Below are 24,173 nucleotides of genomic sequence, written 5' to 3' on the forward strand. Positions count from 1 at the left end.
GCGCAGTTCAGGGACCCAGAATACTTTCCAGAGAAATCTGAAAATGCAATCTGCGTCATTAAAGGAGTTTATTGCCTCACAAATCCACGGCAGCAAAAGCTTTTAGAATCCGTCAAGAACGAGCGGAGTTGCAGGGGTTTGTCACACGCTGTGAACGCTTTCTTCTCTCAATAGCCCCGATGAGTGGGTCGTAAACAAAGCAGGGAGGAGTGACCTAGGAGAAGGAACTTAGGTCACACGTGCCTCATGACATTTAAACTTTTTTCGAACGCACTGCATACTTCAAGTTTGATCGTGAGCAGGCACGTGTCGGACACTCGTGGCGGCAGCGGTAACTAGGCTGCTCACTGCGCTCAAATCAGCCAATGGACATGAATTTGGGTATACGGTGTGGTCATTGGGGTAAACGGCATCATTCGTAGAAAAAGAAAATTATATCCAGCTGACCGAGAATTAATTGCCAATTTCAGGCCTCGGGCAGCGATTCAATGTCCGACTCGCATATTCTCAGGAGCGCTGAGTACCGATCGGCTGCGTTTTCTGACCATGCTGAAAAGGTGTTGTAGGGGCACATTATCATTCATAACCACAAGTATTGGGCATATAAACTAATCAGAAAAGTAATGAATGAATAAATAAAGGGAAAAAACCAAACGCGACCATAGCATGTATCTTCTTGAAATGTCTTATGACAAGATTACATGGGCTGGTTGTTGCGTTTTCCGAAACGCGGTGCCTTTTGGAGCTACGTGCTCACCTCGTTTGCCTAATTGTCAGCTCATGGTCAAATGTTCGTAATGCCTTGGTGTCGCAATGACGTGTGTGTTTTGTCAACACGAAACCGTCGTCGTCAAACGTTGACATATACGCGCGGATAGGAGTTGTGAAAGCTCTTCTGATGAGCAGCTCGCATACCCATGCGCGGCCTAACAAAAGCGCATAGCTTCAGAGTGGAAAATTGCCCGGCCTTTGAAAAGCACTGGGGCGATGACGTTCGTCACGACACACATGTTCACCATCTTTCGCGTCACGAAGAGCATGGTGCACTTGAGATTCGTCGACTCAATGTCTCGACGCGAGCACAGTGAATGTTTCAAGAAATTATGGCTGATTCTTCGCAAAACACGTACACCTAGTTAATTCTGCAGATTAGTCAAGTAACTGGGCGTACATCGAAGGTAAGACAAAAAGAAAAAATAACTGTGGTTTTTGCACGTTGTAGCGTTTTTTTTATGACTGTACTGAATACCCTTTGCGGTATTACACCATCCCTCAAGTAGTGTTGCTCTGTTTTAGGAGAATATGACGCAGTACTAAGGCTAGCCCAAGGGCTCATAATTTGTGTTTTCCTACTGACCACGATGATACAACTTGTACAGTATCTCAAACAAATAAATTCTTACGTCATCTCGTACAGGGTGACAGTAAACTTGCACTCTTGCTCTATGACTCGCATTGAGGCATTCAAAAAGCTGGCTGTGTATTACATTACGCTGTGGTCTCGAATACGCCACGAGGATAATAATGTTATGCATGAGCAAACTGCTTTACGATATTAGCATTGCTATACATAAGTGTTATGCACACGTATATTATGCCTGCTGCACATGCATTCACACGACGTCCTTCGGGAACAGACGATAAAAATGAAACATACATTTTTTTCTGTTATTATCCAGAAGTACATAATATATAAGCCAAAATAGGCATTCCGATTCTCCAGAAAAATTTATACACAAGCAGGAGTGATTCAAAACTACGAATTCACTTCCACAGATGTCAGAAATGGAGACGTTTGGTATACAGCCAAGAAAAACAGCGCTGTCCGCACAAAACGAAATTGCAAACGCGGAAACATAATACAGAAGCGCTCGCAGTCATGGCTTGTTGGTGGTGATTAAAAGCGAATTAATGAAAACACGCCAAAAAGCCCACTCATTTTCAAGGCGTTCTTCTATGCCTTACGGCAAACAGGTAACACAAGCACGCATGAAAACAAGTTAAGTGCACTATCAGCGAATACCAGCTATATGTGCAAGCGCTGCTGCATTAAACGGTGTTCTCGTCTGGGCAGTCCAAGCAGTTGTAGTTACATTTCGGCCGCTAAGATATACCTCTACGCGACAAAAAACCACGTCGGTCGAACGCACAGAAGCATGCAGTGCACACGGGAAAACACGACTGTGGCAGTTCGAAGCTGTGAAGTGTTCCTCATTGACTGGGCTGAGCGCACGCAGCGGAATAGGTATGGTCGCAAAGCACACAGAAGAAAGTTTTCAAGCTTTCGCACTCATCAACCGGAATATAACTCTGGACGCAAACTTACGTGGTCTTGCAGCTCATAGTTCGGCCCACCGAGACGGAGGGAGCCCCGCTCAGGCGGGTAGTGCCTCAATTTTTCCGAGGACGGAGACGGCGTGGGAACGAGGGTGCGTCCTTCGCGGCGATAGTAACGTGAAGCTAGCGATAAAACAGCTGTAGTTGAAAGCGGAGCGCCTATAGTTTTGAGCGGCGGAGCGGTCATCTCTGTAGATAAAAAAATATTTTGAAACAAAGGGAAGAGGGACTACGACAGATTACGGCGCAGCCGCATTCTTCGCAGTAGTGCGCGGCACGTGTCACATGAACGACGCTTAGATTATACCGCGATTACGTAAATCGAGTAGCGTAACCGAAGTGCAGCGCGCTTTGTTAATACTGCTTGTTCTAAAATCTCACGCCCTCGCTCGGTACATGCGTATTTTTTAGGCATACAACTGAGCATTTTCGTGACGACAAGACAACTTCAAGCTGTGTTAGTTCCGTGTAAGCTTTGAATATTCTGTGTGGAATTATGTAAAACAACTTGCATGCTAAATGATCCCATAGTTCACTCCCTGTCATTTCATCTGATAGGTTATTATTAAACGTCACTAATTTCAATTCGTTAATATTTTTTTGCTATGGAAGACATTGCCCGTGATTCAAGACAATAAAAGGAGGCGATTAACCTTTTCTCGGGTTCATTGACACTGCCGCTCGCGCTGCGCATAGGATTGGCAACGTTTGTTTGAATGCTAATTGTCAAAAGACACGTCTTAGAATTAAAAACATGAATTAACAATGATTCTTTGGGTATGATCGCTGCCCCGCCGCGGTGGTCTAGTGGCTAAGGTACTCGGCTGCTGACCCGCAGGGCGCGGGTTCGAATCCCGGCTGCGGCGGCTGCATTTCCGATGGAGGCGGAAATGTTGTAGGCCCGTGTGCTCAGATTTGGGTGCACGTTAAAGAACCCCAGGTGGTCTAAATTTCCGGAGCCCTCCACTACGGCGTCTCTCATAATCATATAGTGGTTTTGGGACATTAAACCCCACATATCAATCAATGGGTATGATCGCTTATTTTGACCCTGTTGATGTAAATGAAGACTCTTCTATTCACAAGGGAAACATTTACATGTTGTTGACTGCAAGAAGCGGACGAAAAGATAACTTTTCGTGGGCTGGAACCGAACCTGCGACCATGAAATAACGCGTTCGATGCTCTACCAATTGAGCTAGCATAGAAGCCCCCCCCCCCCCCCCTCTTCCCCCGTCACCTGAAGGGGTATATATGTGCATTTAAACGTGGGAGCGTCAATGAGCGCTTAGTTGGCTAGAGCACCGGACGCAATATTTGAAGGTCGTAGGTTCGATCTCTGCCCGGCAAGTCATCTTTTCGTCAACTTTTCTTTATTAACATTTACATTGCATTTGATACTAATAACAACCCCTATACTTTCCTTGGCCGTGTTGCCTGTTATTTCTCCTTAATATTGTGCCAAAAGCAAGTACTTTCCACTAGTTTTTCTGACTACGACAAGGTTTCTCGCGTAGAGCACTCAGCTTTCGGTGACGTTACCCAGGTTTTCGCAATATGATTATGAGACACACCGTTGTGAGGGACTCCGAATTTGGGTTTACGGTAAGGAACCCGTGCAGCTAGCCTAAATTAACCCAAAGCCCCTCAAAGTAGCGCGACTTTCAACTATACCGTTCTTTTGGAACTTAGAACCCCATCAATTAGTTACTTGGGTTTCGGCGACCATGGCGTTACTGCGAGCAAGCGATGGCAAGCGGGCTGGTATTTTGACGCCGGCAGCTGTCATGCGCGAAACACATGAGTGGTAAAGCACATCACTAAGTTTGGCGTGTACAGAAAAAATTAAGCGTACTACATGAACCAACGTTTCTTTGCATATGCGCAGATGACTGAGACGATAAAAACAGCAGCCGATGATAAGAAGAGCGGACGCTACTCCGGCGCTTATCAAGCGATGGCGCCACGCAATGTGGACACCTTTCGGATTTTAATTTGTTCTTCCCGAGAAGCACGACGCAAATATCGTTCGACGGCCAAGGACACGTGATCACAGTTTTTCGGGGAACGACGACTTACACGATCTAACACAACAACTATAAATGTACGATTCGCCATTGTTTCACGTGATCAATGTCCACGAGACGTCATTAGGGTACGTGAGAACGTAAAAAAGTGTCTGTCTTTGGCGAGTGGACGCCTATTCAATAAACTCTGTGAGGCCGGGGCCGACGTTACCGTAGTGTCGTCGATATGAGGGAGAGTTGTTTGCTTTCTTCCTGCAACGGGGATGAGTTTTAGCGCAGCTGTGATTGACGCTTTTCGTACGCGTCTGCGTCTCTCTGTATCTTGGCAGCGGTGGAAGCGATATACTGTATTGTTATACCGACGTCATTACCGCGCTCTCTTTGAGTATGATTCACCAGCAACCTTTCCGAAATGCTACGGCAGTGCGTCGCACCTTGCTTTGGCTGTGCGACAGCAGCGCGACAGACGTGGTTAGTATAGGAGGCAGAGAGATCGCGTGCTCAGATATCCTCGCAGACGTATGACTCATCGCGGCATAAGGGATCGGGTAAGGCAGGTTGGCTGACGTGCTCTCAGCCGCTGGCAGACGACACCCGCCATTTAAAAACAGGCGATGCGTTCTTGTGTTCTTGGGCTTCCAACACCCTGTAATGCGCCCACGCGAGTTTGTTAATCGACTCTAATAAAACAGGTGCTCATAGTCTGTAAGAAGATATGTAATTAACCGTAGCTACGACGCGCTTGTATCAAAATTAAGTAGAGCTGTCCACTATTCCAACGTGCACAAATATATCTTACACTGCACCAATCCAAAGGCTTCTTCACCTAATAGGGAATCCGCACGCATGAACTATACCTAATAACTATCAGAAATAAGTAACTGCGTCGGCAGACTCTTTAGTGACGCACAACATAAATGATGTTCTGCAGTCGGTCGTTTTTTTTCTTTTGCTCATGGCGATTTCTTACGTTATCGAATTCTTTATTTACACAGTTGTTTTGATCATTATCATCGTCATCATCATCATCATGGTACTCGGTACCACTATCCTCATTCCCTAACGCCAATCTTCGCAAGGACTGACATTTTTCGCTGGTGTTCCTTTTTCCCACAAACGATAGCTGATTGGAATACACTAACGGAAGCATTCCCCGAGCGCCCGTGACTATTTGTGCGGATGCTGTTCTTTTGTTGCTTCCTTATAGTTGTATCATCACAAAGTTGTTTTTTTTCGTCTTACAACCAAATTCATGATGTAAAGGCCACTTTGCAACCTTATTTCCTGTTATTGGTATGTATTTTTGCTCACAATGCTTGGACTTTTTGTACTCAGTATTTTATAAATGAATAAACAAACAAACAAACAAACAAACAAACAAACAAATAAATAAAATAACTACGCCCATTGCAAGGCCAAGGCCACTCTTATGTTACGCCAATCAACCCGGTCTTGTGTTTTCTGCTGCCACGTTAGCAATTCTTAATCTTATCTGCCCACCTTATTTTCTGTCTCCTTAGCGTTCGTGTTCTCTTGAAATCCAGTCAGTTACCCTTAATGACCAGCGTTTATCCTACCTACGTATTGCGTGCCCGGGCATTTTTCTTTATTTCAGCTATGATATCCTTAAGCCCCGTTTGTTCCCTGACCCATTCTGCTTTCTTTCTGCCTCCTAAGGTTACACCTACAATTTTTCTTTCCATAACTCGCGATGTCGTCCTCAAATTAAGTTGAATCCTCTTTGTAAGCCTGCAAGGTTTCCGCTCCGTAGGTAACCAACGGTATGCTGCCGCTGTTATATACATTCGTCTTCAGGCTTAGTGGTACACTACCATTCAAGATATAAGAATGTTTGCTGAATGTGATCCAAGCCATCCTTATTCTTCTAGTTATTTCACTCTCATGATTCGGCTCCACGGTTACTACCTGTCCTAAGTAGACATATTCCTTTACAACTTCCAGTCTGTCGCCACCTATCGCAAGGTGGTGTTCTCTACAGATACTGTTTCACATTACTTTAGCTTGATGCATATTAACTTTCAGACCCACTCTTCTGCTTTTCGCGTCCAATTCTGTAATCAATAGTTGTAATTCGTTCCATGTATTCCCCTGAGCTTCAAGGAAAGTTCGAGATGATGTTGACAAGGTTTTATTCGAGGGAACGCTAAATAAATTAGGAAAAAGACGTCATGTCATTGATGCCGGCATTTTGTTAGCTGTCCTCATTAGCTTTTTTAGTACAGTTTTACGCAGTGCTAAAAGTTAATGAGGAATGCTAACAACACGCCGAAGTCAATGACGCGACGTACTTTTGTTAATTTTTTAGCATTCCCTCGAGAAAAGATTATCAACATTTTCTCGAACATTCCTTTAAACTTTCATGTTTTACTTTTTGACATCCATATTGCCACAGCTAAGAAACTTAATTTTCGTGCTCGTCGTCGAGTCCTGAAATTATCCGCGGCTTCAATACTTTGTGTACCTTGAACCAGGGACGTAGGCAGAAGTTTTTTTTTTGGGGGGGGGGGGGGAGAGGCACCTTTTTAATTTCAGGGGAGGACACCCCCTTGAAATGGTCATATTTCTCTCTGTATGCCTTGGCGAAAACATTTCGGGTGGGGAGGGAGGTAGGACACGGGCCTGGTGTGCCACCTCCTGGCTTCGCCACTGCATTTATCTTAACAGAATCCCGCTCATTTTCAGAAGCGTGTTGTGTGGAGAGTGGCGCTGCATAAATGCTGTTCCTTTGCCAACGCTATGGCAGCGTCTTCATTGGAATTGGGGCTTATATCTCTGCCACGCGGCTCCCACCAAACTCTGTTCAACTCCGTCAACGTGAAACTCCCCTAAGGAGTTCAACGGAGATGAAGTTGTGGCAGTGTCACCTGGCAATAACAAGATTGTAATAGTTGCCGCAAGTGCTCAACCGGCACTGTTTGATTTTCGCAGAAGTATCCTAATTTCATCTCTAGTAGCTTTTATTCTGATATTTCTTTTCTTATTCTATTTCTTATTTCTTATTTCTTATTATATTTATTATTCTGATATTCTTTTATTCTGATATAGTAGCTTTTATTCTGATATTCTGGCACTATAAGGTATAGGTCTGAGGCTAACAAAGCATGAAAATTTATTTCTACTGAAAACGCATTCGCTAAATGCAGTGATGCTCGCAGCGATGCTGGCCACCTTGTGCCTAACGCTACGTTTGTTTAGCATTGCGCTGTGCTAGACAACTAGTTTATTTACTTATTTTGTTTATTGACACTGAAGTCTCAAACAGAGACTATAGCAGGTATGAAATATTGATACTTGATATTTAAAAAAAAGGCAGACTAGCATACAAAAAATACATGAGTTAAAAAATACAATGCATACAGGTAAAACAATAGAGCTGAAAAAATGAACAAGAAATAAAACTGACAATTATATCATGCATATCCAACTAGCCCAACTTTCGATTCTCTTGAAATAAAATTGAGTTTAACCGCAAAAAATAGCTGTAAAATGGAAAAACACAAGAACAAGCTGAGCAAACACAAAAGAGAATAAAAGTACAAGCAGTTGTTTGTGTACGAAAGTTCTTGTGTTTGCTTGCCTCGGGAGCATACATTTTGTTTTTTGTATACTGAGCTGTGTCTTCAGCAGGTGACGATAGTGCAGCGCTGTCAGTCATTCCTCTGACGGGCAAACGCAAACACGACGACGACAACAACCGCACGCACGGACGAAATATTCCGGCCCGACTCGCGAGGCACGGTGTGGAGGGCAATCGGTGTGGAAAGCATCTGCACTCTGTGGGGCGTTTATTTGCACATGGAAAGAAACGCACGTTATGAATCACTACTGCAAGGAAAGAACGTTTATTATTGCCAAAATGCATTATCCTTCTCACTGCGGCAGTTTAATGCTCAAAATTTGTTCTGACCTGCGGAATACTGGCGATGAGAGTATCTCGTTCCTCTACAAAGGGACATCGTCAAACTTCCTTTGCGAAATGTTCCGTTTACCTTCGTTTGCGTAAGGGTGGTCCTGCGACATGGACCGCATCTCTCTTGTCGTAAGGTCGAGGGAGTTAAACGGTGTTCGAAGGTGCCCGTGTGACAGGGGCATTAGCTTCGTTCGAGCTTGCGGACGTTTTTAAAGCGAAGCTAAAAAGAAACAGTGGTTTAGTTTAGATTTCTGAACTGCCCTCTGAGAACTCTGATGCCATAAGTTTCACTGCCAAAATTTTGTTATCAGTGGAGAAAATTCAGTGTGAATCTCATTTTTGAATTTTGCGCCGAAATCACCACGCGTGACGTAGCAAATTCGCATTTTCGCGACATTGGCTCAATGAAAGTTTCAAAACTTCGTATGTTAGGTCTATGACACACACAAATGACAATGTACTTCATTTTTATTCGAGTAAAGGGTATGTATGCGACCCAGTAGATACCTTCAAAATTTACTACGTCGTGATGTTTGGTGTGGGAAGCTCACAGTGGTGTCACCCCCCGCATTTTTTAGCGCGTTTTTTCACTTGTGAAGCATCGAATATGTCGTGGTGAGGGTGCTCTTTTTGGAATTGTGAAATTGTACTTTATACTAATACGCGAAAAATTGTTTCGCTCTTTAGTATCTTTTTAAAACTGACCTTTTATATGGCCACCCAAGACTACCTCCACTTTTACATGAAAGTGCTTATAAGTTCATTGTAGAAGAACTAAATACGACGCTTTCGAAAGGATTTGTATTCGATGAAAAATCATGACATCTGTGCTTCACAAGTGGGATTGAAAGAGCACGACAATTCGGTACGAGGAAAACATGCTTTGCATGCATAGGGGTCATTGACGTGGAGTTTTTAAACTGCACGTGTGCAATTCACGTCAGTAACCCCTTAAAAATATGTCCATATGTGCAAATATGCGTATACTACCACCACGAAATATAGAAAGTGGCACTGTATTCATGAATTCGTGTGGTCGATTATTAATTCGCTTTATTTCTTGGTATTGTCACCTGGCGTAGCTTAAATAATGGATGTTTGCTATTGTGATTATTAAGCTTTTCGTGGAGATATTCTTGAAGTAAACGAATTCTCATACGTGTGAATGAACGCGTAATTGTTGTATACAACTCTCACAATCCCCACAGGTAATTTCACGAAGATGAAAAAGAAATCTGGATGGGTTGTGCATTTTTTACGACTTTTTTAACAGCTTGTCTTCTACAAAAACTTCTGCCCCCTCCCACGATACAGCTTGGGCCACATTCGATCATGTCTCGCACGAGTCATCAATCTATACAGAGCTCCTTCATTTTTTTCCCTATGGACAAGTGGTATGTACCCACCATGGGGGACCGGTCTATAGCCTAACAATAAAGATGAATGAATGTATAACATAAAAAACTTTATTAAGGTCAAATAGGTCACCCAAATGTCCCATAAAGAAGCGGGCATCTCCAGTGTTGGGACCAAAAGACCTAGACGTTCGGCTTATGCGTAGGCCTGTTGAACTGCCCATAACTGTCTCTCCAATGTGAGAATACGTAGAGCTGCATTCCACCGCTGTTCAGTGTTTTCCTTGTCGCTGCGTAACGCGGAACAAGTTCAGAGCATATGAGTGTGATCTATGGTGTAGTGGCATTCATAGCACGTTGTAATAGCAGAAAACTCCAGATAAATATTTTAATTTAACAGTGGATTCCAATACGTCCTTGCTTGTAAGAGCTTTGACGTGATGGCCTGAGCTCTATTTAGTTTACTGCATGAAGGGGAGAATACCCTGCGTTCTTGGTATAAGTGCTTGGTTAGCTCGTTGTGAGAGTGGAGGTGATCCATTGCAGCCTGAAACCTCGACATCTGTTTGCCTTGTGGCTGCACGGTTGGCAAGTCTTCGTGCAGCATTGTGGGAAGATTCATTTAGGTTCACAGGGTAATCATTGATTTCTCCCATGTGAGCCAGCAACCAGATGATCGTACATGGGTTGATAAATTTTTCCTGGAGCGTGTGCCAGAGCGTGTCTAGAAATCACTCATTTGGCAAGTGCTTGGGCGGCTGCCCAAAAATCGCTTTGGATTTTAACACCAAAGTGTTCTATGCCGGGGTCCATCATGGATTTCCGTCACGGATGTGACGTTGTAAAATATTTACTAACACATTGCAAAGAAAAAAAACGAGACGGAAAAGATCCACAGCGGGACGTCGAATCAAAGACCTCGCGCTCGACGCTGACCACTACGCCATAGAGCAACCCTTCTCCAACAGGTTAACAGCGAGCCATTTATATACACTATGTACCACTGGTGGTTTTCAGAGCTCGGTAACTTCAGCGCATTTCCGTCATCAGTAGCGAGATGGCATGGCGCGCGCATTGGGCCCGCGCGCTAAAGGTCGTCATGCTGCGCCACCCTACTCGTCGCTGTGCGCGCGCGCCTCCACATGGCGTGGTCTAAGTGCGTATAGATTTTTATAGCGTGAAGACTCACTTGCATGTGCGCTTATCTCGGGATTCGGATGCTTTGTAGCTCTTGTGCTTCTTCTGCAAGTTTGCTTCGAAATTACAGTAGGTAAAGAAAGCACGAACGTCATTTCGCTCGCTGCCGCAGCCGCGTTTACGAAAGGAGCGCGCTGCTCACTCACGAAGAAGTAAGCATTGCGACCGTTGTTCGTGCTCGTTTTGTGTATACATGTGGGTTCATTTTGCGCGTCTTTCTGTTTCAACAGCATGCTTTAAGTGTCGAGCTGTGACAATTGTTTGTCTACGCTCATCCTCTGTATGCTAATTTCATGCGTGCTTTCTGCTTGAGGTATGCGCTGCAAGTTTCGAGTGGCTCGGCGTTCTTCGCATGACATTGCAATTTGTCACTGCAGCATTCATTCCATCGTCTTGCCGCGAAACAATGCACAATGAGTCCTTAACTACCTCCGTGAGGACACGTTTCACTTTCTTGTTTTACAGATTTCTAAGAAGAGGTATTAACCAAGCTTTTTCTATCTATTTGGGTCTAAAAGTGCCAATGTGATGGCGACTTGCTCAGCAATTTTCGATCCTATGGTGCAGGTGGAAGCAGCGTTGACAAGTTCACCTTTGCCGTTGACAAGCACTACTGTGAAGACTTGTTAATTGGACATGAAAGCCACGTTGATGAACGAGCACTCTTCGGCCTGAGTATTAGCTTTTTCTAGCAAGGCTATGGCTCTGACTAACCGTCTGCTCACACTATGAATAGGGTGAACATTTCTTGAGAATCAGAATAATTTCTTTCAGGTCAAAAGAAAGAACAAGTACAGCACAATGATATATAGAAGGAGATCCCGTAGTTACAATGTGAAATAAGCTCTCCTGTGCAGAATATAATGGTGAACAATATACTCAAAATGACAATATTGAGACTCTACGGACAATCGTCGAATGGAACGCCTTACCTTCTGATGTAGTAGCACTGCATAACATTGAATCTTTTATGCATGCGATAAAAGGTATGGCTCCGTACGCACCGTGGCGCTTGATGGGCGTAATGTGACGTCATATACCGGGTGTTCAAAATTAAGCTTTATGATTTTTTTAAAATTAGGCGCTCGAAGGCACGTGAGAACCACTTGTGCAAATAAGTTAAGCGGCCAGGGGGACAGAAAGTTAGATGATAATTATCGCTGTCAGCAGCCCAATTAACTAAAATTTAATAATTAACTTTTTACTGGCTGCGGTAAGTTGGCATGTTTATATTGAAAAAATGTAGGCAGTGGTGTTTGTACACAGTTTCAGTTGGAAGATTTTTTCTAGCACGCCTGTGTTCCGAGATATCCGGCTCCAAAGTTTAATTGTCTTTCGCACGATTACGCATGCAAGAGGGTGAGGGTCCGCGCAAAGCTCCTCCCTAAAGTGACGCATCTGTTGCGTGTGGTGTTTAGTGTGTGAAGAGGGTGGAAGCGTAGGCATAGGTGATAGCAATTACCCTTGCCCTCTTCGGCCGGCGAAATCAAAATGTGACAGCGCGGTGCGCCATGAGCCTTACGCATGATCCTGATGAACGCGATAACAGGAGACCATTTTTCGCGACGTTTTTTCGTGACTTTAGATCACACTGAGACATCTTCTTGTGAACGCGTTAGCAGGACCGTCCTGCACTAGGGTGCCTCCGGTTAGAGCACAGCGTCTCTGCATTGAAGGTCTACCAAGGAAATCCACGTGGAGTCCTTTCGAGCTAATATGGCTGCTTCTGGCGTGAGGTATTCTACCAAAGTAAAAGTAGACGTGGTGCTTGCAATGGCTGAAATGAATGGCAACGCTTCGTTAGCAATGGAGCTTTACGCGTCTCGCCACCCACACCGTCCCCTTCCAACAAGGCCCACTTTCACAAACCTGTTTCGACGCTTCTGCACAACAGGCTCTGTCCACCTTCCGAGACGGACCAGGAAGGCAATCGTCGATGAAGACTTTGAAATCGACGTTGTCGCGTGCGTAACCTCGATGCCAGAGCTCAGCATCCGACAGATTGCCGATCAGTGCGGTCGCAGCATCGGAACAGTCACAAATGTTTTAAGAAAGCACAAGTTCCATCCATATCACGTTTACCTTCATCAGGACCTAAATGAGGCGGACTTTGAAAGGCGAGTTGACTTCTGCAATTGGGGCCTCATCAAAACTGATCAAGAAAATGACTTTTTGCACAGAATAATTTGGACTGATGAAGCTCGGTTTTGCCGAAATGGAAGTGTTAATCTTCACAACGCCCATTATTGGGCACAAGAAAACCCACACTGGCTGAGGCAGCACAAGCATCAAGTTCGCTGGAGTGTGAATGTGTGGTGCGGCATACTCGGGGACAGGATCATCGGACTTCACTTTTTTGAGGACAACTTGAACGGAAAGATGTACACAGAAGAAATATTAGGTGTTGTCATTGATGATCTTGTCTGCAGTCTTTCCCTGAATGACCTGCGCCAAGTATGGTTTCAGCACGATGGAGCACCACCACATTTTTCTACCAGGGCGAAGAACTGGTTGGACAGACGTTTTCCACAACAGTGGATTGGGCGCGCAGGAGCGATGTTTTGGCCACCAAGATCACCTGACCTTTCTCCGCTCGACTTTTTCCTTTGGGGCTACGTTAAAGATCGAGTTTACGTAACAGAGCCCAGCGATGTTAATGACATGAAGGACAGGATAACATCTGCCTGTGCGAGTATTCCTGCAGAAGTACTGCGCCGAGTCATCGAGTCGACGCGACAGCGGTTCATGCTTTGCGTTGCTGCCGAAGGCAGGCATTTTGAACACTTTTTGGGGCATTGACGTCTTGAGAGGTGAAGAGTTTCGATGAGATTTGTGCATGACCGAAATATGCTTATGTAGCAGCAGGAAATATGCGTTAGCAAGGATAAAACTGTTTCAGTTATTATTGGTGGAGTTGTTGCTCTTGTTTCAATAAAAGTTACAGTACTCGGACATCAGCAGTCACGCTATTCGCGTAGCCCAGGCAACGACCACGCATGCTTCTCTAGTGATTATTACGCACGCGCACTGGCATCCAGATTCTCCGCTCGCACCATTATCTCGGCATGGTATCTGCCACTATCGTTAGAGGCTCTGCAGTTGCGTGTTACGACACTGGTTGCAAGCGTTCTTCGATTTTTGATTTCGACGGCCGAAGAGGGCAAGGGTAATTGCTATCACCTATGCCTACGCTTCCACCCTCTTCACACACTAAACACCACACGCAACAGATGCGTCACTTTAGGGAGGAGCTTTGCGCGGACCCTCACCCTCTTGCATGCGTAATCGTGCGAAAGACAATTAAACTTTGGAGCCGGATATCTCGGAACACAGGCGTGCTAGAAAAAATCTTCCAACTGAAACTGTGTACAAACACCACTGCCTACATTTTTTCAATATAAACATGCCAACTTACCGCAGCCAGTAAAAAGTTAATTATTAAATTTTAGTTAATTGGGCTGCTGACAGCGATAATTATCATCTAACTTTCTGTCCCCCTGGCCGCTTAACTTATTTGCACAAGTGGTTCTCACGTGCCTTCGAGCGCCTAATTTTAAAAAAAATCATAAAGCTTAATTTTGAACACCCGGTATTTCCTTGTTTTGCCATGTTCGAATGAATGTTGAAACTTTTTTTTGTGCTATGTGAGTACGGGATCAGTGCTTGTATGGGCTCTATGCTATGTAAGTTTTTGTAATATGGGTCGTTTGGGCTTTGTGAGCGCTTACTGCCACAAAGTTTGTTTGATCTTGTTGTTTTTGCATATTGTTCTATGTCACTATTTCACAATATATGACTTCATGTACTTCTTTTTTTATCTTCTTTTTCCGAGCTTGTATTGTGTTACTTATGCCCCGCTCCTGCCTAAGGCATTCATGGAAGGCCGGCAGTATGTAACAAAATAAATAAATAAATAAAAATAAAAGCTAATGCGATACGAGCAAGAAAAAAACATACAAATAGCGTTAACCAGAAGCATTGAACAAGTAAATGAATGTAGCCTAATCAATAAAACGAAGAAGCGCAGGGCGGTGGACACTTTCAAAAGAATAAAAATTATGGCAGTATCCAAATAAGAACACACGAAGTAATAAAAAAAATACTACGAACAAATAGTGCAAATCATAGGAAAATGTTCATCATCATCATCATCATCATCATCATCATCATCAGCCTCACTACGTCCATTGCAGGACAAAGGCCTCTCCCATGTTCCGCCAGTTAACCCGGTCCTGTGCTTGCTGCTGCCAATTTATACCAAAAAACTTCTTAATCTCATCTGCCCACCTAACCTTCTGTGTCCCCCTAACCCGCTTTCCTTCTCTGGGAATCCAGTTAGTTAGCCTAAATGACCAGCGGTTATTCTGTCTACGCGCTACATGCCCGGCCCATGTCCATTTCCTCTTCTTTATTTCAACTATGATATCCTTAACTCCCGTTTGTCCCCTAATCCACTCCGCTCTCTTCTTGTCTCTTAAGGTTACACCTATCATTTTTCTTTCCATTGCTCGCTGCGTCGTCCTCAATTTAAGCTGAACCCTCTTTGTGAGTCTCCAGGTTTCTGCTCCGTAGCTAAGTACCAGCAAGATACAGCTGTTATATACCTTCCTCTTAAGGGATAATGGCAATCTACCTGTCATAATTTGAGAGCGCTTGCCGAATGTGCTCCACCCCATTCTAATTCTTCAAGTTACTTCAATCTCGTGGTTAGGCTCTGCGGTTATTACCTGCCCTAAGTAGACATAGTCTTTTACAACTTCAAGTGCACTATTACCTATCTCGAAGTGCTGCTCCTTTCTGAGGTTGTTGTACATTACTTTCGTTTTCTGCAGATTAATTTTAAGACCCACCTTTCTGCTCTCCTTGTGTAACTCCGTAATCATGAGTTGCAATTCGTCCCCTGAATTACTCAGGAATGCAATGTCATCGGCGAAGCGCAAGTTACTAAGGTATTCTCCATTAACTCTTATCCCTAACTGTTCCCATTCTAGGCTTCTGAAAACCTACTGTAAGCACGCGGTAAATAGCATTGGGGAGATTGTGTCCCCCTGCCTTACACCCTTCTTGATTGGTATTCTGTTGCTTTCTTTATGAAGCACTATGGTAGCAGTTGATCCCCTGTAGATTTCTTCCAGAATGTTTATATATACTTCATCTACGCCCTGATTCCGCAGTGTCTGCATGACGGCTGATATTTCTACTGAATCAAACGCCTTCTCGTAATCTATGAAGGCTATGTATAGTGGTTGGTTATACTCTGAGCATTTCTCTATTACCTGATTGATAGTATGAACGTGGTCAATTGTTGAGTAGCCTGTTCGAAATCCTTCTTGTTCCTTTGGTTGATTGAATTCTAATGTTTTCTTTACTCTGTTAGCAATTGCCTTTGTAAATAGCTTGTATACTACAGAGAGCAAGCTGATCGGCCTGTAATTCCTCAAGTCCTTGTCATCTCCTTTCTTATGTATTAAAATGATGTTAGCGTTCTTCCAAGACTCTGGTACCCTTCCCGTCAGGAGACACCTCGTAAACAGGGTGGCTAGTTTTTCTAACACAATCTGTCCTCCATCTTTCAGCAGATTTGATGTTACCTGATCCTGACCAGCAGCTTTGCCTCTTTGCATGCTCTCCAAAGCTTTTCTGACTTATTTTATCATTACTGGTGGGTTGTCATCTGGGTTACTGCTAGTTCTTATAGTATTAAGGTCGTGGTTGTCTCGGCTACTGTACAGATCTCTGTAAAACTCCTCCGCCATTTTAACTATCCTATTCATATTGGTAGTTATTTTGCCTTCTTTGTCCCTTAGTGCATACATCCTACTTTTGCCTATCCCAAGTTTCCTCTTCACTGCTCTGAAGCTTCCTCCGTTTATCTGAGCGTGTTCAATTCTCTCCATGTTATACCTTCTTACATCGTATACTTTACGTCTCTTAATCAACTTCGAAAGCTCTGCCAGTTCTATTTTGTCTGTTGTACTTGACACTTTCATGATTTGACGCTTCTTAATTAGGTTCTTCGTTTCCTGGGAAAGCTTGCCAGTGTCCTGTCTAACTACCCTGCCTCCAACTTCCACTGCACACTCCGTAATGATACTCGTCAGGTTATCATTCATTGTATCTATGCTAAGGTTAGTTTCCTCACTAAGAGCCGAGTACCTGTTCTGCAGTGACTCTCTGAATTCCTGTACTTTCCCTCTCAATGCTAGCTCATTGATTGGCTTCTTGCGTATCAGTTTCTGTCGTTCCTTCTTCGAGTCTAGGCGAATTCGAGATCATACCATTCTATGGTCACTGCATCGTACCTTGCCAACCACTTCCACATCCTGCACGATTCCTGGGTGTGCAGTCATTATATAATCTATTTCGTTCTTATTTTCGCCATTAGAACTCCTCCATGTCCATTTGCGGTTTTCTCGTTTTCGGTAGAAGGTATTCAAAATCCGCAAATTATTGCGTTCTGCGAATTCTACTATTAGCTCTCCTCTGGCGTTTCTAGTGCCGATGCCATAATCTCCTACTGCCTGGTCTACAGCCTGCTTCTTCCCTACCTTTGCATTAAAGTTGCCCATGACTATAGTATACTGTGTTTTTACCATACTCATTGCCGATTCCACGTCTTCATAGAAGCTTTCAACTGAAGCGTCATCATGGCTGGATGTAGGCGCGTAAGCCTGTACTACCTTCATCTTGTATCTTTTATTCAGTTTAATTACAATACCTACCACCCTTTCATTAATGCTATAATATTCCTCTATGTTGCCAGCTATGTTTCTGTGAATTATAAACCCCACTCCCAGTTCTCTTCTGTCTGCCAAGCCCCGATAGCAAAGGACGTGCCCATTCTGTAGCACCGTATAGGCCTCATCTGTCCTCCTAACCTCACTGAGCCCTATTATATCCCAATTAACACCCTCTAGCTCCTCGAATAGTACAGCTAGAATTTCCTCACTAGATAAGGTTCTAGCGTTAAACGTTGCCAAGTTCAGGTTCCAATGGCGGCCTGTAGTCCAGAGATTCTTAGCACCCTCTGCTGCGTTGCAGATCTGACCACCGCCGTAGTCAGTTGCTTCGCAGCTGCTGGGGACTGAGGGCCGTGAGTTATTTGACGTATGCATGTGGGAGGTAGTGGCCAGATACTGCACCAGGGTGGCCAATCCTTCTCTGGTGAGGGAGTGCGTTCTCGGCGGTGGTTACCGGTGAGGCCGCACCCCAGGCCTCTTAATGCAGTTCCATCAACACGCGGATTTTTTTTGTGGTTGGGAACTGCGTGGCACCGGGATTTAAACCACGGACCTCTTGCATGCGAGGTGGATGCTCTAACCACTACGCCATTGCCGCACCCGGATTGTTATGTTCTAAATGTAGGTTTCAGCGGTGTATCAGTCAAGTTTGTGGTTATTTTATAAAATGTTTAAGTGAAATGAGATTTCTGCTGATTACCCCCTTAATTAAGGATCTAGAAAGTACGGAGTTGGGCCACCGATTAGCCTATGGGGTGCTGTTTATTAATATATTAAGCGGACAAAATTTAAATTCGTTTGTGAGGTGATGTTACCAAATTAATCTTTTTAGTGATTAGGCTTAATTTTGGTCACGAAATAGTTCCGGTACTATTACTCCTGTCTTGATGAAACCTGAGCGGCGAGAGGTCTACAACTAGGTCTTTACACTGTATGAGTTAGAAGTTGCCCGGTAGGTTATTAGGAAAGTTAAAAACAATCGTAAAAAAAATGGCCACTACCACTACCTCCCACTACCTGGCCACTACCTCCCACAGAAAATTGTTACAAAACAATAAAAAATATTGAAAGAAGAAATAGAGCAGTCAAAAAGAGGAGTTGAATTAATTTAAAAGAAAGTTTCATTTCGGAATGAAGGCTATGCGTATTTAAAAATTATAAAGGCGACTTTAACGAGTACCAGAAAGCAAGTGGTGAAAAAACCACCAGGCCTGTTCGGAACACGCAGCACATTTGCAGCGAAAGCGGAAAGACCACTCTTTTAGAGCCTTTTTAGAGCGAAAGCTGTTCTAAGATCACAACAAGGGTTGCGTGTGCCGTAGTTGCCCGCCGCCGCCGCCACCAATGTCCATGACCATTATCACGCGATGTAAAAAAAAAAACCGGATCTTCTGTGCGTCAGCCCAGCATTCTACCACAGAGCCTCGCCGGCTCTGTGGTAGAAAAGGGCTCTGAAATGCCGCTCTTTCAGCTTTCGTTGTAGCTACATGTGCTGCGCGTTCCACGCTGGCCTAGCGGTTTTTTTAAACACTCCTTGGGTAACTGTACAAGCAAACTTGCAGGGTACCCACTACACTACAAATCATATTCTTTTGGTAGTAGGGAGGCATTCGTTGTCTCTTTTTTCTCTTCAATCTATGGCACGTGCCCACTCTGGGGAACTGACTAAGAATGCGATGTGGAAAATTTAAAGTGTTATTTGAAAATTATTCACTATGCCATCCTCCGTCATTCTTCGGAGAAGTGTCGTACCCGCTATACTTGCAGAAAATTTTGTTCATTTTTTTAATCTGTGGCTGACGACGACGAAAAATTATGGCAGAAGCTTTTGTAACGGGTTGCAGCATTCGACGCACTTGTTACACAATGAATTCGCATTGGTTGTTAATTATTCGCACTGGTTGTTAATTATTCGCACTGGTTCGCACTGGTTGTTAATTTATTGTTCTAAATCTCTTTAATAGTCATATTAACGCGATTCCTTTCCCGACATCAAGCCTGCGTAAGTAAAGTTTTCATCGGAGTTGCAAAAACCAGCATGGCTCTGTGGTAGAATACTCGACCGGCACGCAGGAGACCCGGGTTCGAATTCAGTGTGCCCTTGGTGTTTCTTATTACTTTAGTTTGTTTCTTGTTCCATGCGATATTGGTTACAGACACCGGTGGCGGCGGCGGACAACTACGGTGCACCCTGGTTGTGATCTATCCTACTGTGGTTGTGATCTGTCAACAGCTTTTGCTGTAAAATACAATGACTGCTGCCGTAGTTGGTGTGGATGACGGGTAAGACGAAGTTACTTTTGACAAGATATCTAGTATTACTACTGTTAATAACGTATGTCTTAGGTTTTATGGATGCAGGAAAGTAATTCTGTAGTGCCCTACAAACAAAATGGGCGAAAATATGTTTATTCAAATTAACACACTTGAAGTATTTTAGGAATTCAATAACTGACTGACATTAACACAATCTGGTGAAAACGTTATCAAACGAACAGCTCGGTTTGAATGGCTTGTAGTGATATCAGGCGCCTATTGTACGTGTTTCCCAATGATTCAATGTTGTAGTTAAGATGAGAATTATTGAAAACCTAATAGATTGATATGAGAGTAGAGGAGATGTACAATCGGTTGATCGATTCATGGATATGTGGGGTTTAACGTCCCAAAACCACCGTATAATTATGAGAGACGCCGTAGTGGAGGGCTCAGGAAATTTCGACCACCTGGGGTTCTTTAACGTGCACCCAAATCTGAGCACACGAGCCTACAACATTTCCGCCTCCATCGGAAATGCAGCCGCCGCAGCCGGGACAATCGGGATTTGATAAGAACGCGTATACCGTAGGCCATTTTCTTTTCAGGGGCTGGAGGCCCGTGTGCTCAGATTTGGGTGCACGTTAAGAACCCCAGGTGGTCCGAATTTCCGGAGCCCTCCACTATGGCGTCTCTCATAATCAAATGGTGGTTTTGGGACGTTGAATCCCACAAATCAAATTCTTTTCAGGGGCAAAGCTCGTTAAGCCGTGGGTCCGTACACGCATGTCTCTCTTGATATACGTGACCACCTAGTTCTATGACTCACTCAGCAGGTGCGGACGGACGGACGGACGGACGGACGGACGGACGGACAGACAGACAGACAGACATACATACAGACAGACAGACAGACAGACAGACAGACAGACAGACAGACAGACAGACAGACAGACAGACAGACAGACAGACAGACGAACGGATGGACAGACAGTGACACAGAAAGTGATACAGAAAGAAAGAACAGCTAGGGACAGGTTCAAAGTTTCAACTGACTTTTTTTTCGTCACTCTTAATATATACTCATAATGTAGACCCGTGTGCTCAGTTTTGGGTGCACGTTAAAGAACCCCAGGTGGTAAAATTTTCCGGAGCCCTCCACTATGGCGTCTCCCATAATCATATGGTGGTTTTGAGACGTTAAACTTTACATATATATCAATAAATATATACTCATGAAAACACGCGCAAGCAAAAAAATAAATAAAAAAGAGTGGCCACATCATCTCGATCAAACAGATTACAAGAAGTCATGCAAGAATGTACACTGAACGTCAAATAAAGATACAGATGTGTCGCTAACACGAGCATTGCCTCTTGCAGACATGTAAAAGATCTCCCTCAGTTCAGGGGCAGTGGCATCACCACTGCCACCCAGTATCCTGATCTTTCCAAAAATCGATGAGCACATGCGTGCTTGGCATTGCGCAGGCAAATGAGCATCCCCATTACTTCTGATTTAAAACTCATGCTCCAGTTACGCTTTTTATTTATCGCCAATAACATCCCCTCTACTTTCCGAGGCATCACTGTCTGTTAGTTTTCATTATCTTGTGTCTAACAAGCTTGGCAATGAGATACGAAACCTGAACATCGTGACGTAGAAAAAAGCTTTGGGGCCATAAAGTACCCAAAGTAAAGGCGTTGATTGAGCCAGCCTGCTGCCTAATAGGTTGCACGAAATGGATCGCCGCTGAAACTGGTTAATCCACAGATTGCGGTCTGGTGATTTTATCATTCCATGCTGGAAATCGGGCTCTACTCGAAGCAGCAGTTCCTCATGAAGCGCAGGTGTATCGTACGTGAAAAGCGGTGGCACACGAGTTAAATTAGATGGCAGAACATTTACTTTGGAAGTAGGTCTGTCAGGCGAAACATTTAAGGAGACTCATAAAGGCGGAAAAGTGAAGGTCCTCAAGGAAGCAGGCCTTTTAAGATTGAGGGCGTACTGTAAAGGACAGGTACGAGACGCCGGCTATGTTGAAGCTGGGAAAAAAGCCGACCACAAAACCATCAGGTACCGCCAATAGTTCTGTTATTATATTGTCTTCCTAACTTGTCCTGATTCTCCAGCCCGAGGTGACATGCCCCATGCTGGTGGGAGCCATGTCAATCTCCCTTTCACGATGGAGGAGCCCGAGGTGGTACTAGCTCTCCGCAGGCGTTCTACCTATCCCTATCAGATGGTATTACATACAGAGCATTGTTCAACCTCGGAGAATGTGCAAGGAGACAATTGTTGGGACTTTACCGCTCCTCATGGAAGGATGGCAAGGTTCCCCACGACTCGAAAGTAAGCCGTTTGGTGCCCCTTTTGAAGCAGGGCAATTAGCCATTCGAGCTCACCGCGTACCACACAATAGCACTGGCCAGATGTGTCATACAATGCATGACACATGGAAGATCATGAAACGCATGATCCTCGCCCGCTTGGAGTGGCATCTTGAGCATAAGATCTATCCAAACTCTATGGCTGCTTTCCGACATGACCGCTCTTCAATTGGCAACGTGGTTGATGTCGTTTCGTGTGTTTAACAGGAAAGGGCTCGCAAGTGACCATCTGCAGCTTTATTCCTTGGTGAGAAAGGCGCATAGTATAACGTCTTACTTGAGGCCATTCTCGGTGCTCTTGTGGTGGTTGGCCTCGGTGGCCGAGTTTTTTTCGTGGATTGCAAGTTATCTGACTGCAAGGTCATTCTTTGTGTTCACAAACAATGGTCTAGCTATGCACGATGCTATACCTCCAGGGGCGTTCCCAAGGCGGAGTCCTCAGCCCTGCGCTATTAAACCTTGTTGGTGCTGCTCTGAATGCTTGCCAACTACCATCAAGATTTGAATATACAGGGACGAGTATATATATATATATATATCTATATATATATATATATATATATATATATATATATATATATATATATATATATATATATATATATATATATATATATATATATATATATATATATATATATATATATATATATATATAGTCTAGTAGATCCTCCGTGAGCGTTCACCTTTTTTTTTTAAAAAAAATTAGTGATTTCCTGGGTGGTGGTGTTGTAATGATAAAGAACTATATTAGGGAACGCGGGTTTGGGCACATGGTCTCTTTTGAGTTTATGAATTTTTGTGGTCATGATGGCTTCGTATTTATTCTGTTCAAATTCTGTTAGTTAGGTGATTTCTTTGTTCGATAAAGTGTTGTGGCGGAGAATGGTGTTGGTCATAGCGACCAGTTTCTTTACCTGCTTATCACTGTGATTAAGAGCGATTTCTGTTAATTTAAGAGATGTCTGAAGGAGGACGTTTTTCCAGGTTATTCGGTCGTGTTCATCTAGATTTGTAGTGGCTGGTGTGAGGAAGAGTGTCATACCCTTAGGGGCTATTCTAGCACGAAGGTACACTTGCAATGTTGATTTATGCATTTCATATCTAATTAGTTTGTCGGCAAGTTTTCGTACTTTAAGGAAAGTGGCACTGCAACTGGGAAGCGATGAGCTGGACTTACATTTCAGAAGTCAATCTTATTTTGGGTGCGGGGATGGCACTGATGAGGTACGCAGGTTGTAGTTATGTCCGGCAGGCCTTCATCGTTGTAGGGAGGATTTGAGATCCAATGAGATCCAATGAGATCCAATGAGAGCCCGTATTGGCAGTGCACTTTTTGTTTCTTCACTACTCAAAAGGAATTACTCGAATTTTTCAGCCTCAGCCTGCAGACGTGTTCTAAATAGCGCGAAGTTGTGATACAACTCTATCGCATTTCCACCAGCGACACTCAGCAGGACTGTCGTCGTTGCTTTTGAGGATTTAATACTTAAGTTTGCCATAGCTCCAACTTTTGCACGAAAGGCTCAAACTACACTTCATCCCGCCCCGCTGCGGTGGTCTAGTGGCTAAGGTACTCGGCTGCTGACTTGCAGGTCGCGGGATTGAATCCCAGCTGTGGCTGCTGCATTTTCGATGGAGGCGAAAATGCAGCAAGCCCGTGTGCTCACATTTGGGCGCACATTAAAGAACCCCAGGTGGCCGAAATTTCCGGAGCCCTCCACTACGGTGTCTCTCATAATCATATGGGGGTTTTGGGACGTTAAACCACATATCAATCAATCATCAACACTTTATCTTACCATATATACATAAGTATAATGGGCCCATCTTTCACGGGCCAACGATGAACATGATAGTGGGGGAGAGGGTGACATTTTGATAAAGAAAGGATATCAAAAACACGATGGGGGAAAAAAACGTCTGCGCTGCGCCGAAT

General features: G+C 44.1%; 1 protein-coding gene across 2 annotated transcripts in view; it reads right to left on the reverse strand.

Annotated features, from left to right (window-relative positions):
- The window catches only part of LOC119177214 (uncharacterized), a 56,467-nt gene that overhangs the window by 15,901 nt on the left and 16,393 nt on the right, over nt 1-24,173 (reverse strand). Inside the window, exon 1 of one of the 2 annotated variants that reach the window (XM_037428631.2) lies at nt 2,327-2,576. The exons of the other annotated variant lie outside the window; for it this stretch is intronic. Within the exon in view, the coding sequence (XP_037284528.2) occupies nt 2,327-2,343 (17 nt within the window). The 5' untranslated portion in view covers nt 2,344-2,576. Of the gene's footprint in view, nt 1-2,326; nt 2,577-24,173 lie in introns of those variants that run through there. 2 annotated transcript variants of the gene reach the window in all.

Source organism: Rhipicephalus microplus, chromosome X, assembly GCF_043290135.1.
Source record: "Rhipicephalus microplus isolate Deutch F79 chromosome X, USDA_Rmic, whole genome shotgun sequence".
Taxonomy (NCBI): Eukaryota; Metazoa; Arthropoda; class Arachnida; order Ixodida; family Ixodidae; genus Rhipicephalus; species Rhipicephalus microplus.